General features: G+C 38.5%; 1 protein-coding gene across 2 annotated transcripts in view; it reads right to left on the reverse strand.

The window, feature by feature from the left end:
* jmjd1cb (jumonji domain containing 1Cb) overlaps positions 1 to 21,495 on the reverse strand; it is a 144,986-nt gene that overhangs the window by 51,494 nt on the left and 71,997 nt on the right. The window contains exon 2 of one of the 2 annotated variants that reach the window (XM_028475532.1): positions 19,284 to 19,484. In XM_028475532.1, the coding sequence (XP_028331333.1) occupies positions 19,284 to 19,484 (201 nt within the window). Of the gene's footprint in view, positions 1 to 4,591; positions 4,922 to 19,283; positions 19,485 to 21,495 lie in introns of those variants that run through there. The other variant, XM_028475533.1, reaches the window with a different exon arrangement.

Raw genomic sequence — 21,495 nt, forward strand, 5'->3', positions numbered from 1 at the left:
GAAAATTTACAGACCAAAACTAGCTATGTTTAAAGCAAGAGTTTGTAATAGACAGGATATTAATCAGAATTTTAATCTAAAGCTAACAAATTTAACTAACTAATTCCTGATTGTATGCTTCCAGAACCGTGTCCAGAACTGTGTGTCTGCATCCAAACCGTGGATGCAGACACACATTCCTCCACACAGCCGGTTAAATGAAAAGGCTGACTAACTGATGAGAACCTAAACTTCCGATCAAGAACTGGCCGCAACACTAAACCAAACCAACACCTCCGTCTGTCAGTCGCAGACAGAAAATGGCTCGTAATCACTGATCTGCCACCAGTGTGCACAGACTGCATCACCCGCGTGGCAAATGCTTAAAAAGCACACCTCCAAACCCATATAAAGGATACCCTCATCAGATTACACCAAAAAATAGACCCCAAATCAACACACACTTCTAACCTACCGCACATACACAAGTATAACCTTCACACAATGCTACACCTTCGACCACAGAATGCAAACACCGCCCAACCGTGCGTTCTAGAAAACAAACGCACGAACATTGTCACAGCACAGAGCATCCACACACGACACAGAGCCACACACACAGGGAAGAGACAAGAGACAGAACATTGAGACATGCAACGATGGACAGGCAGACACACAGACCAAAAACGGACCAGAACACATAAACCAACAGGGAGACGTGCACAGATAGGGAAACACACATACACAAAAACCAGGATCCACACACACCACAGTGACCAAGCTCTCTCATCCACACCAGACCACCTATTCAGACACCTAAACTTAAAACAAGACAGACAGCCGACTGAAAAACATGGCTTGACGCTGGCACCATGACAATCAGCTGCACTGCAATGAAGACTTCACATGCACTCCTGTACCAGCTTGGCTGTTGACTGCAGTTACCGTAACAGTTGTCGTGTCACTATAGAGTCTTGTTTTTTGATCCTGCCTCTCTGAATCAATAGAGAACCTCTTTTATTTGCAGATGAAGGGGGCTCTAGGCCTTCACATGACTCAGCCAATCAGAACGTGCAAAAAGGCACACTGCTACTCCAGTTCAACTGATGAGTTTTCATCTACACTATAGGTCACCTCCTCACATCTGCATTTCAGTCCATTTACATCTTTTTATGATTAGTTTTTACTCTAGCCAGGCTGCTGCTCTCTGTCCATCAGTGCTCCTTACTGTGAGTTTCTCTACCAGCCAGAGGGTCCGGGGTGTCCATCGCTCATCGTTTCCAGTGCAGAAACTTACATTTCTTCATTGTCCACATCCTCAAATTTAAATTAAGAAACAGAAGCCGATACGCTTGAAAACACAGTAGATATGCAGAGAGCCTGACATCTAAGTTGAAATTAAGTTTAAATTGGAGGTCAGCAAATATTTTCTTTGAGTGGCCACATGAAATTTGGGACCCTTAAGGCTCAAACATACTCGGGCGGACACCCGCGAGAACTTCTCTGCATAGTTGGTGTCACACAAAACAATGCTCGACATTGTATCGACCCGCATTAAATGTAACACTGACCTGCATTTCACCGCCTGGTGAAACAGAGGAGGAGAGATGAAGACGAGCTTAGAGGAGAGACTGGCAAACAAGCGACTCCTTTAAAACACGTTACAGGAGAACAAGGACTGCAGAGAAGTGCTAAGAATCATGGGACATGTAGGATTTTAGTGGAAAGTACTACGCGGTGGTTAGCCCAGGTATATAAGCTCTGAGGAGAGCGGACAGTCCGTGCAGAATCCGTTGTGCGCAACGTCCGCCCAGTACCTAAGTATTCCTAAAGTTCTTTACAACATCACTTCATTCACACTCACATTCACACACTAATAGGACAGAGCTGCCATGCAAGTTCAATACCAGGCTATGCTTTTCCAACACACTCAACCTAATATTGCTCTTGATAGAGGACTGTAGCTTGCATGGCCCTGAGCTACCATTGGTGTGTATATATATGGGTGAATGTGAGTGACACTTTAAAGACTTGAGAATACTGATGTACCCCTAATATACGAGGTAAGTCTATTTCCTATTGAACATTAAATGTGCTGAACTCAAATTCAGCGCCTGCTGCTCCAAAGATCACATCCATATTTTTCTGGACCTTCTGGTTCAAGTCTGCAGGCTGTGTGCCATCTCTAACTCAGTGAGAGGGAAACTGTTAAGCACAGATAAGGTTCAGCCTCTTTGACCCACTGACAAAAGTATTGATTTTTATTGCTGTTTTTATATTGTTGTCATTTTTTATTGTTGTTTTTAGCACTTTGAGATTCATGATGTAAAGTACACTACAAATAAAATGCATTATTATTGTTAGAAAACATGCAGAAGTGAGTACCTTGCTTTGACGAACCTAAACTTAGAATGATCCTCTGCTGGATTTCTGCGCAATGATAATTTGATGCTGTTATTAACAATTTACCAAAACATCAATGGTCTTTCTTTATTTTTACCTCTGCTCCACAAATGAATTACTTCCATTACAGAACAACAAGATATGGTGGTACACTACACTAAGTCCAAAGTCTCAGACTATTATAATCAGGAAGTTAACTCTTTTTTTTTTTAGATTGCTTATGACACTTTTTATTTGTTTATTTTTCACAAAAAATGTGCTTGCCTTTTTGTTATTGTAACATTTTTATTTGGCATATATGGAGCTCTCACTTGTTGGGGTTCATATAGGGCTACGACTTACTGTACTTATGGTAATCTACTATTACATGAATGTATTACCTTGTGCCTCTTGTGTTTATGTATGTAAATCATTCACTGCTTTGTTGTTTTATTGCTTTTTTGGAGCAAGGCCTAACTAACAGATGGTTCTCTAGGTTGAGCTTTAGCATGGGGACGATTCGTTTTTGACTTTTTTCAACAATGTTGACCTACAAGTAAACAGCCTCAACATTTTCTCTGAATGAGTCGAGACCCAAATACATTTGATTAGGACGAGATAAATTTATTGCCAAAAGTGAAAGCTTGATCAAGTATAAGTTGGAATGTAAAATGCTTTAATATTGTCATATAGAGTGGAAAGATATTTGTACATTAGAAAATATATCGTTATAGGCGATATATCGCCAAAATAGAAATTCCAGTATATTCCCCAGGCCTAGTCCAAAGGAGTTGCTAAAATGTGTTAATGTCTTTTTGGCAAGTCTTTATGCTCCTCACTCACTAAACAGAACACTCATTTGATTATTGGAAGTGAGTCAGTTTGTGTGCTAAATCCAAAATTGAATAGATCATCCAAGAAAACCCAACCCTTTTGAAAATCTCCATTATATGTTCTTTCCTTTTAAACAATGGAACGGCATACAATTCAGAGTTTGCCATGTTTTACCCTGTGCCTCATTCTAGAATTCACAGACAAGAGCAACATGCTGACAAAGTAAGCTGTTTTTATAGCTGTATATTGCTAACCTGTTAGATGGGGAATACTCCATGGCATTAGCATACGTGGTGATAAAAAAAGTTCAGTGAAACTGCATTCAAAGTAAAAGTACTCCTTCAGCAGTCTCTATCCAGCCTTTGTGTATAGTCGGTACAGCCTTTTTTTCTCTTTTTAAATATTAATTTCAGAATAAAATGCCACAAAACTCAGTGCAGCAGTCAGAACTGCATACATAGCTCAGTACATTCCAGGCACAGAATTATAGGGGCTATCGTTTGTTAAAAAAAACTTCGCAACCGTAAGCTCAAGAAGTCTGTTGAAGTTGTATTGGTAAGGCACCACCCACACAGATACTACATCTATTTCACTTCTACCAAACACTTTAGCTTTGGGTCCAGTTGCTAGCATTATGTAACATATTGGTTCCTTCAGACTTCATTTTAAATATAAAGCTTATAAAAAAAACTCCTCCATAGTTTACTTCTGCAGATTAAAGCTCCCAGTTTGTCAACATCAGCCCATTTGTCCTGCCGAGCACAAAGCAGGCAGTGTTTTATACACTTTAATACAAGAGGATCACATCAGCTTCTGCGTGGGCAGGTTAATCTCGTGGTTCATTTCATAATCAGTGTGCTAGAGTATGAATATTTGGTGTTACTTAAAATGAATGACGTCAAAGAATTGCCTTTTAAGCATGCTCATGATCAATGTTTGTCAGAAGCTGTAAAAGAAAGTGTACTACATCATACAACAGGTAGCTCCATAAAAAAGTGGATTTGTATTTGACATTATGCAAACATACAAGTGTTTTAATAACACTGCTGGCTGTGAGATCCTTTATGCTGCTGTCATAGAGGTAAGACACAATAATAACCACTTAGACTGTTCAGTGCAGAATGACTAACACATTTTATAAAGCTCTACTGATGCTCAATGCTCAGACACAATCACTTCAAAAGATTACAAGCAATAATTCAATATCATAGGGCAGTACACCGCAGGCACATCTCCAACAGACTCTGGAGCAGAGATTAGGACAACCGCAAGGCATTGCCCGTTAGAAGCCATGTATCGCAATACATTTTTTCTGGAGTCAAAAATCCTGCTCAACAACGCTTGTGCAACAAACAAAAAATAAGCCATGGTGGTTTAAGAAAAGGTTTTTTTTTACCGTTTTCCTCCTTCTAGAAACAACGAATCAGCAGCAGCTTTGTAGCTAGTTAGCTTCCAAAAACAAGGGAAGGATAGTTACCCACGGTTAGGACAAAAACGAAAGAGATCAAAGATAGAAAGCAGATTCCTTGAGGTAAAAAAAAAAATGTTCAGTTGGCCATATGGTAGAGGACGAGCTCCACAGCCGACATTTTAAGTGCTGCTGACGCAATGAGGGAGAGAGTAAGGGAGGGAGACAGGGAGGGAGCAACACAGGCAGAGCTGGTTCTGTCTCTCACTTTCTCTCTCTCATACGCTCTGTAAGTGTATGACACGCACCCCACTCTCTTACTGGGTCAATCCTGCTTTTTTTCTGCCCCTCAGTTATTTCTCGCTACATAACAGCACTCAGTCCCCGCCTACACCCTCTGTTCCAACCCACATTCATTTCCTCATACGTCTTCATGTTCTCTTAAAAGTCAGTTTGGATAAGACGGCAGAAAAATATGAATGAATGCATGCATGTGTCAGAGAGAAGAAGATTATTTCAAGTTAATGCTTCACACAGCCGCCTTTGAGATATGTCAATTTTTTACCAGTGGTTATAAACCAACGTTGGTGTTAACTCATTTTCTGGAGCTTTAGTTTTAACTTTGACATATTTGTACCAAAGGTAAATTTTGGCCAAAGATAAAGCTTCCAGCGTACATACTGAACGTATATTCTGATAGTCTGGTGTCCAATGTCTGGAAAAAGTGAAGTAGTCAAAAGATATGTTAACTGGGACCCAGTTAAAAAGTAAAGAATACATAAGCAAGATGTGGAAGAACCTTTTCACCTTTTTTGACATACTATGTTTTTATTACCATCTTCTTCTATGAAAAGACATTCTGCTTGAAACATTCATTAACCTGTATCGCTATAGGAAAAGATAAACTTTTATCATCAGAAACACGTTTTGTTATTCTGGGTGAAAATGTCCTTCCATACTAGGAGTAGTCAACGGTATTTAGAAAACGTAATAAAAGACTCAGAACTTTGTAACAGCTGGAAACCCGTAAAAACTCAATCCCTGCCATTCTGTAAGATTGGAAAGAACCAATCAGATGCCTTCAGGTGGAGAACCCAAACTGCAGCAAATCTTTTGTTAGGAGTCTTTCAGGCTAACAAGGGGGTGCTAACTCATACTTTAATTTCTTCTTGAATAAATTATTCTAATACTCCTTCCTCCGGTCTTCATAAAGATAGTACTGCTAAGCCTCAGCTGTGACAGAACTCAGTAGGTGAAATTTGTGTTAAAACGACCGAGAGAGGAGCTTACTTCACTTTAAAAAGTGCTGCATCGGCTCCATGTAAGCTTCAAAATAAATGTTTTTTTTGTCAAAATACCTAGAATTTTAAGTCACAGTTTTATAACAATTACTAAATTGGATGGAAGTATTGAAAATCGATTCATAGATTACGGCTGAACTATTTTCAAAAATAATCTAATTGCGATTTTTTTCCTTAATATTGCGATTGCGATTTAATTTGCAATTATTTTTTTAAAGTCCTCTTATGTATTTTTCAACAAACATAAGCAATAAATCAATGTAATGTGTTCCAATAAACAATATCAGATGTAGTATTACACATAAACTGTTCTTTCTTATAGGCTAGGCTTATGTTAAGATAAAAGAAAATGAAGCATGAATTAATATTAAATACAGTTTATTTATCGAATTCAATTACAATTGTAAACTTTAATACTTTGACTTGCAGTCTTGTAAGCGTTCACCACGACAATTTAACAAAATTCTGCCAAACAGAAAAAAAATGTGCAGAAAAATTAAGGAGAACGAATATGTGCTTAAACAAATTACACATTTTTTAGGTAAATCAAAGTCCCAATGACCAAAAAATAAACAAGTGTATGTTCTTATTATTCTTTTTGAACACTAATAAAAAAATTATATACAATTAATAACAGCAGCACACAACACACTAACCTTATTGATCACACCACAGTGAAACTATTTCCTCTGCATTTCATCCATACCCCTCTCACGAATAGCAGTGGCTGCCACAACATTGAGGGGGATCCGGCGTCACAGACTGAGTTTACCTCGTACTGAGATTCATTATGAGCATATACGCGCGCATGCAATCCTAACCCATATTTAACTTAAATGAATTTGTCCCCACACAATTAAAATCTTTATTTTCTTTCAGAAAAGTATTTTTGTTGGTTTAGTTATCTTACCAGGGATTTAAAACAGAGATTTAAGCCACAGGTGCAGGATAGTTGATTGTCTGTAGATGTTGCAGGAAATGAAGTAGGAAGGTGCTGAGTCATTGCACAACGTGATTTATTTTAGGTGAACAAATTGTTATATCTTGATTTTATTTGTCATTAATCATTAATAGCCTCTGTTAAAAAAACAACTATTTATTTCAACAATTTTTTTTTTTAAAGCTATAGGGAGCCATTGCATAAGAAGCAAAGAGCCAAATTAGGCTCCAGAACTGCAGGTTGCAGACCCCATGCCCTGGGAGAACCACAGTTGAACATCTGGCCTGGCATCATTGTCCATCAGCTCTGACCCCTCCATGCTGATTCCGATGAGGTCCTCCTCTTTGATATGGAATCGTGTATGCGCTGCGCGCTGGGCGCCCCACATGTGCTCTGTCACTATGCTCGGTGAGCTCAGCACGCTAAATCCCAACACCCCCCGCCTGCCCCATGGCCGCTCGTCGCACCCTCTCTGCGCGCTGTTGATCCGCGTGCCCGGACGCCTGTCCCCAGTGTCTGTGAATGCAGCACGGACCGTGTCTTTCCCCAGTGTTGGTAACGCAGCAACTGCGTGTTTGGGGACATGGCAGAGCGTGGAATGTCCATGTCAAACTGTGATTCACAGGAGGAAGACTCAAGACTCAACAGGATGAGGAAGTTTCCTCCTTTTGGATTTTCAAAATAAGGTCACCCTACTCGCACAGATGCGATCACATGAAATTTTAATTTGCACACACTGAAAAAATAGTCGCATATGCGACCAATTTAGTCGCAGTCTCGAGCCCTGGCCTATATGCTCATAATCGATCTCAGTACTAGGTAAACTCAGTTTGTGATACCAAGAACCAAAATTGACGTGGAGGAGGGAGGGAGAGAGGCCTGCTGATGGGTACCCGGGTCGTGGCCCTCGGAGCGGGCCGCGTCACTTAGCGCAGCATCTTCTTTTTTATAGCCAAAATAATTCCACACAACTGACGTGAGGCTGTGCAACAGGTTAAAGCACAGGTCCATCCACCTGCTTTGCGCTGCTTCACTCGCAACTCACGTGGCCATAACTTTTTTTTTTCCAAAATCGCAGCCTTTGCGGTTAGAAAATCTAATTTTATCATATTGCGATATTATTGCAAATGCAATTAATCGTTCAGCCATAGTATAGCTGTATAGATTATATATAATATATATCATATATCTGGCTCCAAGTTTCTTCTGGAAGCACGTTGTTTGTTTATTCCTTAGACTGAGGCCTTGTTAGATGTTGCTTTTGTTGGGTGTGCTGATTTACACACGTAGATGATGAACAAATGTCCTTGTGAGCCTCATATTGCCTCACTTGTATTTCACAATGCTCTGCTTGTAAAACTGCAGGACCTTTCATGATTGATAATATAAATCTAAGGGTGGGATCAATTAAGAGTCTGTGCTCTAAAGAACATTGGATACTTTGTCCTTATTAAAATAAGATAAGAAAAACAAACCATGAATTGCCAATTTTTTGCATTTAGTGAGTGCATGTCATGTGCACTTACATCATTTTAATTGACATAAGGTAGTTTGTCTCTGTTTTGCGGTGCTATCACTGCTGTTGAACATAGGCTACTGTCTTTTTCAAGTTATTTGTGAGTGAAACATTATGGAATAGGATTGTTAGGGCTGGTACCTGCTCCTGGTCATTATCTAAAACATGAAATCAGCACTCGGGTAGGGTGGATAAAAAAAAGAGGTGGAGGTGGATAAATAGGCTGAACAGAGAGGAGGAACTTTGTAAGTCCGCTGTATTCAGTCACTGTGTTAGTTTAGGCCATACCTGTCAAGTTCTGGATTTGAAAATATGGGAAATTTTCTGGCATCCAACCACTAAACTCACAGTTCATATAAGTCAACACATTATATATTTACCATTAATTTCATGTTACCTGTCTTTAAGCTAGACATTTAAATCTTATTTTCATTACATATTTTCTTTTAATTTATCATGCTCACTCATGTGGTTCTCTGTAAATTAACACCTGTCCACAGAAGGCTTTTATTTAATTTTTTTTTACTAATGACTTATTATACAGATTTGATGCAGACTTTACATCCTTTAACACTTTTTTAAAGGAGTGAATATTTGTGGAGCTTGTAGATTTTTCATGTCGACTCATGTCGCTCCTTCCCCCGTGGTAGACACTAAAATCTCAGTTACAAATCTTACAGAACGCATAACTGTGTCCCATCCTGCCGCTCTTTAGGAAGGTCAATTCTCTGTCCCATTTTCCAATGTAAGAACTGCCACCCAGGCAACTGCAGGTGACAGTTCTCGCAAGCCTAGCAACAGCGTTCAGCTTAGAAAGGAGAATACTAATATGGGAGGATGGCATAAAATATGATAGTTTCCCGGCCAAAAACGGGAGACTTGAAAGGTATGGTTTAGGCTGGAAATGACTTAACCGTGCTGCTCCTCTCTTGGCCAAGACTTTGTTAAAAGGGATCTGTTGATCTCAATAGAATGAACGTGGTAAAAAAAAAAAAAAGGTTATAAACAGATAAATGAAATTATATGTAGCAGCCTCCACATTATGAGGTGTGCCGCGGAGGGCCCAGAATGGAGTCCAGAACCATTTAGCTGGTTTGTTGTTTATGTGGAGGAGAAAAAGAACGTCAACGTTTCTATTACATGCTGTAGTGCCCTTGTATTTTGATTTTCACCACTTATTTTTTGCGTTGTTCCTATTTGCCAGCGATACAAAAGCAATTAGACGTCATTAATTTACAGGAAACAGTTGGACAATCGACACACTACTGACTTGGTGCAGAGAAAGATGATGTGCTGCTATGGTAACTAAGATGACAAACCATGGCTGAATTAACTGTTACATAATTCACTACGTTGTTGGCATGTGAACCCAGACTTCCATTTTCAAAGCAGAGATTGCTTCTTTGGTGCACACCAGTGATCAGAGGTAAATAACTCAGATTCAGTTGTAGTGAACCAAATGAAGCTGGTGTAAAAGCCCCCGTATTTATACAGGCTGTGGTCACTGTGAAGCAGATCACTAAGATAACTCATTTTACCAATGCAGCAAGCATGAAGCAGAGTGTAGAAGTATATAATGTGCCTCTCTTCTTTGTACTGTAAGTCAATTTTCAGTTGATTAAAGTAAATATGCATACCTACTAAGGGTGGATTGCAATTTTCTGGCCGATCACTGATTTTTTTTTTAAAAGCCTGACTTGCCGATTCCGATTTTTGTCAATCCTGTTTTTTTTTTTTTTTTTTTTTTTTTACGAGCATACACCTTGAATATTCCAATCTTATTTTATTGTAAAACATTGAACAATATCCACAAAACAATACAAACTTGCTGTTTTAACTGCACATGAGGTAGTCATCTCAAATATCAATTAAAAGTTTAGAACATTGCTGTCCAAAATACTAAATTATGTCACTTTTTTCTTTCATTTTTCACATTTTAAAAACAAACTAAACTTGTCCATCAGGTTACACTGCAGATCTGTTTGGAGCTCATTGCCAAAAATATAGTGCACAGCAGTTTTTTTTTGTTGAACAAATGCATAAAAAAAATCACAGGGTTTGGCAGAGATGATAAAATAATAATCTACAGGACAAACTAATAACATCTTAAACGACCAATAAAGTGTCCTGAGTTTTAAGGTTTCCTTGTAGTGAAAATAATTTTAAAAAAGTCCAAATGCAGCAGCTTTGCAGATATTTAAATGTAAAAATATAAATATATATAATATAATAATATAAATAACAGTTTATAAGATAAAAACTCCTAAAAGTCAAACATTCTAAAAAAATGATAAAGTGCATCATGTGTAACATTTTCATAAGTCAACGTGTAATGACAATAAACATGACACAGGTTAGTTGTTCTCACACTTATTACAGTCACTTGTTCATTAGTGGAAGCTTTTTATTCATGTCAAAATCCATGAACTCCATCGTTTTCTTCATAGCATCTTTGCTCTTTTCACTGCTCATAAGTACTAACAGCACTCCACTGCTGTTTTCTCCGTTAGCTTTAGCATTAGCTTGATTTCTAGCTTCAAATGCTCCACACTCAGCAGTGTGGTGGTGTCTTCGTGAGTGAGGCAGCGTTTTGTTTGCAGCTCCACCAGGACTTATTTCCGCGTTAGAGGAATTACAAATTGCGATCCTTAAATTGCTCTCTTTTTTTGTGTACTACTGTCAAACTGTGAACATGCTAAGCTAACCGTGCTCCAGGTGACTGTTGTTATTCTGTGTAGCAGAGGTGCACATGCACACATGACCTGGTGGGTGGGTCTGTCAGTCATCTCACAGCAGAGGAGGACAGTGGCTGACTTTATGACGGACTTAGAGACGTTAGCGTAGGTAGAAAAGATCAGCGGAAAACATCGGTTTCATATGTAAAGATCGGTCGATTGCCGATCCCCCAAAACAACAGAAATCGGCCGGCCGATCGATGGGTACATCCTTAATACCTACTATTAGTTCAACAGTTGAGTCAAGTATATTAAAAAAAACTGGGCATTATATATTTTCCAAATATTCAAATACGTATTTCAAGTGTTTTTGCTTTTAAAGCCGCTGTAATTTTCTCCTTCTTTAACATAAACTAAACTATTTTTAGAGGTAGTACTTGCATGCTGTCCCTATAAGCCAGGCTTTGCCCTTTAATGTGGCTGGAAATGTGAATTCAGGTCCCACCCACCATACTGACATAGACCACACCTCCCTCTAACATATCTATTTTGAACTGATCTGTGCACCACAAACCTCTGACTGTAATCGGTTGATCACTCAGCACAAACCAACATTGTGCTACACTCTCATCAACCAACGATTAATATTGGATTTCTATCCTGCTGTCCATCTGTCTGAAGCAGGATTAAAGCTGTGCACAAACTTACTGTTAAACCGGAGTACGGAAATTCAGTGCTACACAGAGAATAAACCACCAATAGAAGTTGGAAATCACAATCCGTGTCGTTCCACAGCACAACACAGTTCCACTCACACCGGCCAAATAATGGGAACGTTATGCTACACACGTAATTGTGTGTAGCATAACTAAAAATTAAACACATCACTTAAAACGCTGGTATGCTACTGTTTGAAGTGCATTAATGAAGAGAGAAAAGGCTTTTATTGGCAGCTGCCGTAAAGGTAAGCTATAATTACAAAGCACTCGCAGCTCCACAGGAGGCAGGAGATTACATGAGCCACGCTCCATCTGCTCAGACAAGGAGAACATGGCAGGGATGAGCCAAGGATTGCAAGCACTTCACAGTGACCCAATTTCAACCAATAAGACATCAGGACATTAGACAGGATTGAAAGGGTCTTTCCTCAGCAGAGCACAAACACCAGAGTGAGTGGATAAAGATGTATTACTGTATGCACAATTCATACAAATGAGACCAGGATGAAGCCTTGTTTTCTGCTAACTCCATTGGATTTTTATGACGACGACAACAGAAGAACAGTGTGTGTGCATGGTGCAAGTGTCTGATGTGTAAAATGCCATATGTGAGGGGCTGTTGCTAGGTGACTTAGGTATTCTAGGTATTCTCCCATCCAAACTCCTGACACGTCTACCGCGTGTAAAGCCTGTGAATGAAGCCAGTCTGATGTGGTTCATTTACAAGGAGGCGGACTGGGCCATGATGTCATTTTTTTCAGCTGTCTGGAATTATGGAACATGGAGCTTTTACGAACATTTGTAAATGTAATTTAAAAATCAATGAATAAGCAGACTTATTCGTTGAACAACAATGGAACAGATTTGTTTAATAAAATATGTGCATTAAAGTGATGAATGGCTACATTTTTCTATCTGTGTTTGTGTAAAACGCCCATGGTGTCGTGGAAAGAGAAGGAAAATGTTGCAGGTTTTTTATATTGTTTATTAAATAAACAAGGACAAGCAAGGAAGAAAAAAAGCAAATAAAAATAAACTGTGTTTGAATAGCTTTTTTCTGGGAGTCTCTTTTACAATATTATCAGTACATGTGGTGCAAATTGTAATTGTAACCGAGTCCAAACTTCTAGTGAAATATAATGTAAACCCCCACACCCCACAAGCAGACACTGCCCGGAGAGACCCTGCAAAGACCCCGCAGATTTATACAACGCTACAATCTTGAAACTAGTCTCAAAGCGCTTTACAATATCAGCTCATTCACACTCACATACCAGTGGGACACTAGTTTTAATTTTAATCTTTTTTTTTAATTTTATATACTTTATTTTTATATACTTTAATTTTAAATACTTTATTGATCTCACAATGGAGAAATTCACAAACCATGGCTGCCAACTGGGGAACAGCGGCGCCTGGGGAGCTGTTTTGATGGCCCAGGTGAGGCTTGAACCGGGAACTCTCTGATTACAAGGCCAGCGTCCTTAACCACTTGGCCACCACTCCCCTAGTCGACCTAGTAATTTTAGTATTGCAATTCTACAGTGACGATTATGATGATTTTTTTCCTTATCCAAACACATAAGTTGAATCCTAAACTTCTAGAAATATGTCACAGTTTCAAAAAACAATACACAATACACATTCAGTCATTCACTGATTTATCATTATTTATTCAGTGATTTATTATTATTTATACTGAAATAAATAAAATAAAATATAAATATATCAACTATGTTATGTTATGCTATGTTAACATAAAATATTGTGATCACAATGACAATTGATAAAATAATACAAACTTAAAATGCAAGTGGCGCCGAACAAGTAGTAGTAGCAGCTAATGAGGTTTAGACCAACTACAGAGTTGATTTAACCTAAATTAGCAATCAAGTCCATACTTCTTTTTTTTTTTTACATTATTTTGGAAAGTTGGTGTTTTTTTTCTAAGTCCAAATGTTCAAGATTAGAGTCAACGTGGCTGAAGGAATTATTATTTTTAATAAAATGCAGTGAAGAAACGCAAGCATGTCAACATGCCAACTCTTCTGATTGGCTGCTGAGGAGAGCCAGTGACATCTCTGTTGCCATTCCAATGGCATGTGTCCTTTTGTGTTTCAATTATAGTGATTATAATAATAATAATTTAGATATATATAGCGCTTTTTTCAAGGAGACTCAAAGCACGTACAGAAACCATTATTCATTCCCAACAGTCATACCAGTGGTGGTAAGCTACAATGTAGCCACAGCTGCCCTGAAGCATACTGATAAAAGCGTGGCTGCCATTTCGTGCCTACGGCCTCTGACCACCACCAACATTCATACGGTTTTCTGTTCAGTTTTCCTTTAAATATAAGCAATATTTCTAAAGTTTTGACAAAGTATATTTTTCCATTGAAGGTTGTTTTGTAGCCTCGTAACTCCCGTGAAATCTCATCCTGCGAGACTTCGCTGCAGAAAGACGGACGATCCAAACCTCTTTAGAACATGCTGCATTCCTTGTTGTTTAATGTGGCAGTAATTTTTTTTTAAGTATAATGCAAAGAAATGTTAACATGCCATGTTTTCTCAGAGAGAAGTGGTCATGTGACCATGTGCGTCACATTCTGTGACGTGTAATTGCGGAAAAAGTGTTTCCATAGCACTTTTGCGATACATTTTGTAATCAAAACATCTGAAAAACCTTCTGAAAGCTTAAAACTTTTTAGCAATTTGCGTGTTTTTCAAAATTCAGGTCTTTCCATTACCAGCTTTTATTGCGCTATTTAGATTTTATGCATTTCCCAGGGTAATAGAAACTCAGCTAATGTTAGTATCTAGCATTCGTAGCATGCATTTTGTCTGACCCTTTAACAGTTAAGGGTCACTACATGTACGCTGTAAACAAGTCAAAAGAGCTCATTTTGCAGCAGTGCAACAACAACACCAAGCGAACCATTTAAATAATTCTGTTTTAACACTAATTCTAATGTGGATGGAAGATTAAAAAAATACACATCAAAGTAGTTCCCACAAAGCTGTCACAAAGCATGGTGTGAAACAATTTCCAAACTAAGGCCTCAATCGCCCTTAGTTTATCAACATTACCCAGTGTTTATGTTTGTGTAAAATGCAGGTGAGGAAGACATTGCCTTTTATGTGCCATGGAACGTGTTAGTGCTGGGCAGTATACCAGTTCATATCAAAATGTGGTCTTTTTTTTTTCTCTGATATACATTTTTCATATACTGCAATACCAATGCCAGCAGCTCAACGTTCAGGAACACTGTGTTTGAGAGGGGACTGTTTTCAGCTGCAATTAGCAAACAAAGGTGAGGGCACAACAGGCTTGTTAAAAGTGTCCCTGATGCCAGCAAATCATTCACAATGTCCAAGAAGTGAGGGAAACGTACAGTTTTGCCAATTTAGCCGTGAGTATTCAGAATCCTCCAGCATTTCTTCATCACAAAGTGACTTTGGAGTGGATTTTAATACATTTCTACAATTTCCACTCCTTATGACAGTATAATAGGACATTCTCAGCCAATTAACTGCAGTAATTAAAAATGTAGTTAACACTAGGGGTGTTTCAATTAGAAGTATCCCGATCCGATATTGATATCGGATATCAGTCCGATATCAGCCAGAAAACAAATATCGGATTTTATCGGACTGCATCTAAAATCACTGATGTAAGCGCTCCGGTAAAATGTTCCGCTCCAGCACTTCTATCCATAAGTGACTGTGGTTCACAGTCCAACAAAGTAACCTACTGTTACTGACTATTGTTCTCTGTTTGAGTAACATCACTTGATCAAGCCTTTTCTTAACATTCCACACTACAAAAAAAGTAATAGAAGTAGGTATGATTTGTGCTGATAATCGGATATCAGCCGATACACAAGGCAAAACTGAAGTGAACTTGAATAGTTGACTATTGTTCTCTGCTACAGTAACATCACTTGATCAAGCCTTTTCTAACATTCCACACTACAAAATAAGTAATAAAAGCATGTGTGATTCTTGGTGATATCGTATCGGCTCGATATCAGCCAATACGCAAGGCTGCAATATCGGCCTTGTATCGGAAGGGAAAAAGTTGTATCGGGACATCCTTAGTTAACACCAAGTCATGCTTATAAGAAAAATATTTTCAAATACCGTTAACCAGTTTATAATTTGGCCTTTACCTTATTAATTTAACTTTTTTTCATTACCTTTCCATATTCACTCATTTCTCTGCAGACCTGTGGGGGAGTGTGTGTATTTACTAGTGTATGCGCCTCCTGTTTGCTCGGGTGTGTATGCATCAAGTGCAGTAGTGATGCACACACAAGTACAAGTAGGGTTGGGCACCGAGAACGGGTTCCAAATAGGAACCGGTTCCTAACATCCGGTTGTGGAACCATTACGAAGATGTTTGCATTTCAATTCTTTTTTTCCGATTCCTGCCCACAGCTTGCTCTGTTTGTTTACGCTGGGTTTGTATAAGGTGAGTTCAGAAAGCGAGTGTGTGTGTGTGTGTGTGTGAGAGTGTGCGTGTGCGTGTGCGTGCGCGCGCGTGCGTGCGGCTACGGTTTCAGTTTGGACTGCGGAGCTGAAGGGAGATAGAAACTAATCAACCAGTAAAACTCTGGAAAACAATCACCAGGAATAAACAGTTGCTCCCAGGTAAATATAATAGCTCCGTCTCCGGGTCCTAGTGCCAGCCGTCTGGTGAAGCCTGTTCCGTTTACCGAGGTCTGTGTGTGTTTAATAAGTCTGTGTGTGTCCGTGTGAAAATTTGCATGTTTATGAGTCCGTCCATCCACTCTTTTCATTATATCCATGTCCTTTAAGGCTCTTATTAAATAATCTCAGCTGGAGTTCGGGCCGCCGCCATATTGGATTATGTCATCACCAGCGTGTCATCGCCGCAAGTCGCGCAAGAGCAGGACGACACAAATTAACTTAATCTTTCTCAACGAGAACTGTCGATTTGTCACATGACTGCTCCAGGATTTGAGTTTGTTTCATTTTGTTTCACATCTACCTGGGCTGTAGTTCTTTGTTTTTTAGACTGCTGTCAACTTGTTTGTAGTGCTATTTCAGCAAGTTTCACTTTTACAGTTACAGTTGGGGACCTTTCTAATTGAATACCCTAGTTACACTATAGCAACCAAATTAAACTATCAACTAAGTGAATAAATAAAAATGACTTGTGTAAAGGCTTTTTCAAATGAAAAAATTATCCTGTGAAATCTGTGACCTGTTCGGAATCAGAATCGTTAAAATCCAAACAATGCCCAACCCTAAGTATAAGTGGACATTTTTCCAAATAAAACACATACAAATACATATAAACAGTGTCATACGGTTCACAGATCGGGACTAGACAAAGACATGGTGGTCAGGGAACACTGACCTTGATATAGCTGTAGTAACTAGACCAGCAGTCTACGTGTGTGCGTGCGTGTGTGTGTTCCTAATTAAACAGATGCTGCTAAATTTACCACACCAACGACAGGGTAGGCACATACGTGTGCTTGCTATGCAGAGCGGTGTTTGTTTAAAGACACACCTGCCAAAGTTGATTGTAATCTGTAACACTTCCAAAATAAGGCAGTTGAAACTGATCATAAGTGTAGTTTAAACTAAACCACAAGTAAGCTTAAGGTCATTAGACTAAAGGCATATTTCCATTGAGGACATTAACCCCTCAAACTGAGAACTTTCACATGGAATCAAATTTCAATCTGGGTAGATTTATCAGGGCCGAGTAGGGATGTAACGATTCACTCAACTCCCGATACGATTCGATTCACGATACTGGGTTCACGATACAATTTTCTCACGATTTATTTTACAAAATGGGAATGTGGACAAATGACTGAAAAATAGTCCTTTATTTTTTGGGGGAAAATACTATACTATTTTCCTTTTATTTTTCATTGTCAAAAGAATCCCTTGATAAACTATTCAAAATGATGCAATTTAACTAAATCTTGAATGAAATAAATAAAGGAATAATACAAATGAAGAAGCCTATTAATTAAAATTCTGGTTCCATAATAAACAATTCAAAACTGCGTAATAGTTCTTTTTCTTTTTAAAAGTGCAACTGAAAATGTATTTTGTGCCTTAACAATTGGACTTTAAAAAAACAAAAAAAAACAGTCATTTTACTGTATTTACGTCAGATATTTGTTTAGACCAGCAGAGGGCGCTGGTAACCCAGTGGTCGGTTGGCATGCAGTTATTCCACCAGTGAAGAAGAGAAGCTATGCTAGCAGACAGAGTTAATAGAAAAACCTGACTTTTACAGATATTCACGTAATATTACAGATATTCTTTCGGTGCTAAAGGAGTAAAGAATCATTTATGAGCATGTTTAACAGTAAATGGCGGCCAGAAAGAAAATAGTAGCAGATTCCGCCCGTCACGTCCGCTTCTGGAAGGATTAATATATAGCGCCCTCTGCTGGTTAAAAAAAGTACTGCGATTCAATTTTCAGAGCATCGATGTGAACCGTGGTACTTTTTAACTGCCTTACGATTAATCGTTACATCTCTAGGGCCGAGGATTGAATCTGATTGGGAAGTATTACTTTCTCAAAGACATGGGACTTTGGGGGCGGGATTTCCGAAGCTGATATGTGATTGGATGAACATGAAGCAGTCATTATACAGCCACTGTAAGCACCAGGATCGAAGCAGATGAAGCACCAAATACTTAAGTCTAGGGCTGGGCGATATGGACTAAAACTCATATCTCAATGTTTTCTCCAAATGGCGATATACAATATTAGTCTTGATATTTTTGACTCAATGAAGCCTTACCAGAAATACAATTCTGGGTTAAATTTGGTGATGAAAAATGGTGAAAACGAACTTACTTTCAATTTCAATTTTCAATTCTATTTCATCTCGTAAAACCTTCAATTCACTTCTGCTGATGATTTTACTTTAAAGAAAAGAAAAGCATTTCCATTAAACAGTATCTCCCTTACTAATATTTCAAGGTAGTTTTAAGAGAAGAAGAAGCCACTGATGAACATACATCATTATTATTCAAACAGTGAACTAATCCTAGATGTGCTTCAAACCCACATCAGACCGATTAGTGTGACAACACTCCTGAAGTAATCTCAATTCATTTCACAAATTAATAATGGTAATTGCCATTGGTTTAACACTGATTGTGTTTCAATAAACACACGCTTCTTCCTTTAAGTTGGCCAGATACAATTCACACCACCACTGAAGTCACACGCACATGTGCTCTATTACATTTCCAGAATAATACCAACATTGGTCAATGAAAAGCTTACAACAGTAAGTTGAATTACATTTATCCCACAACAAACACAGGCCAAACCATATAAGCAACACAAAGAGCAGAAGGAAACTATCCCTGTATGAACTTATCAAACTGATGGAAACTGGATTGACGCTACGACCACTACAATTAAACAGCAGGAACTAAACACAGATCATTGAGGGGAATGCAGCAGCAGCAACAGCAGAGCTGACTGTGTCCAGTCCACAAATAGAACACAGAGGTCTTACCAGTGCAGGCCACTGTATGTGCTTGGCCTTAGATCCCTGCAGCAGGCTTCCTGATCCCCCCACTGTTGTTGTTGCTGTTATTGTGCCCTCCTTTCTCTTGGCCCAAACCAGCCGATGCTCCAGGAGAAACAGCTGAAAATCCTCATAGACCTTGACCCATTCTCTCTTCTCCCACTCCTGGTCATCAAATTCCACATACACCTGTAGACAAAGCACAAAAAGGAACACTCAGTTTTCATCCAAATATTAGCCTGAAAAAACAACAACAATAAACACAGATTTACCGTGTTTATATAGAGAAAAAAAATCATCAACACCACCTTCCTGTTGCTTAGCAAACATCATCACTTGACTCCATACTGAAGTATTTACAAATAAGGTGTAATACATTTGTTAAGCTAGACAGGTCAACTGAATAACTAATAATTCATTCACAATTTCTTTAACACGGTTAAATATTTTATTGCTAATGACTCAAAAGACTCGTATTTTCAATGGAACGTTGAACATTGCAACCAGTGAAAGGTTGTGTTCTTATGTCTTTGTCAAGACGTTTTAACGTCCATGACACTAAACTTTGAGTTGGTTGCTAGAAAGGGTTGGGGTCAATTATATATTTACATTTTCAGTTACCTATGTTCAATTACAACTCTATTACGATTACCTTGACCAACATTTTTTCCAATTACAATTAAATTACAATAATTTTTATCCTTATAAAGTCAATTACAAATACATTCTCAATTACTAAAGTTCAATTACAATTAATGACAATTAATTTAATAAATAACCTAATAAAAGTTAACCTTCCTCTTGTGTTAGCTTTCTGTTAGCATCTCTTATGATAATGGGTCCTAAATCAGCTGTAAAATACACTAAAAACAAATATCTATCATCTATTGGTTATCTTGTTATGCTTCCTAATCAATGAAAATATAGATATTTGAGCCTTTTTTTGGGTCGGTATACATCTGGATTTCAATTTATTTTTAATGGTAAAATGTGGGGAAGCTTGATATGAAACATATTTTAATAATTAACTACATACCTGTATGTGTTGAACTGTACATAGAGCTGTAACATGATTCCCCAGTTTTAGGTTAAATTATAATTGACATTTTTTATAGAATTTTAATGGCAATTACAATTAGAAAGTTATTTACCTTCACTCAATAACAACCACCATAATTGTAATTGATTATCAATTATGCAATTACAATTATAATTGACAGCAACCCTGGTTGCTAGTATAACATCTTGCTGCAGTAAAAATATAACTACTGCCAAAATGGGAGAGTGGAAGGTAAAGTCCCTGTAGTTGTAACTGCATTGTTCCCTCTAACATCATGAATAATGTCTGATGGCTAAAGAACAAAGGATGAACTAAGGGAAAACCGATAGCTGTGAAGGCGTTTACAGAGACCTGCGGAACGAGCACAACCTGGACTGAGAGCTGGATTCAGGACAAACAGGATTTCTATATTGGTACAGTGTGTGTAGAAACTGTACAGGCTTCTAAACATGAGATAGATGACGCAAAACACAGAGATGTAGTTAGCTTGGTTTTACTGTAATGAAAAAGAGTAACAAGACTCAGTGTCAGCGATGCAGACAATGATACACTTACAATCCTTAATAACATGTTGGACACAAAGAGGAAGCAGTCAAACATCGCTGCACACAGATCATTTTGTAGATTCTTCACATAACTCCCACTGAATTCTTATTATAAAAAGGGGAGCAAGAAGAACATGAAAATCATAAAAATAATGAAATACATTCATTCAGAAGTGGCTTCAGTGCTGTGAGGAAACAAAGGCTTCCCAGTGGTTTTCAGTGAGTCTTTTCTTTTTTTTTTTTTTTTTTTTTACCTCTGTTGCTCATATGTTTTTCCCTCCATCCTATGTAAGTCACCCCTCCCCCCACAGGCATGTGAGAACAGGGATCAACGAGTACATGTCTCCTCATTCATCCTCCCACCCACCTCCTCTCCCATAATGTAGCACTGCAGTCGACTGAGTGATTGCTCAGAGCCAGCAGACACAACCAAGGGCGAGAGCCGTGCCTGCAGTCTGTCCGCGTATTCCTCATTTATCTCTTTGACTTCAGGCCATCGTTCATGTCAATCTCTTTTGTCCTTTTAGTTGCATCAGCAGCAGTCATCCCAGGACACTGTCCCCAACCAACAACCGCACGCACGCACGCACGCGCG

This window comes from Gouania willdenowi, chromosome 19, assembly GCF_900634775.1.
Source record: "Gouania willdenowi chromosome 19, fGouWil2.1, whole genome shotgun sequence".
NCBI classification, from domain to species: domain Eukaryota; kingdom Metazoa; phylum Chordata; class Actinopteri; order Blenniiformes; family Gobiesocidae; genus Gouania; species Gouania willdenowi.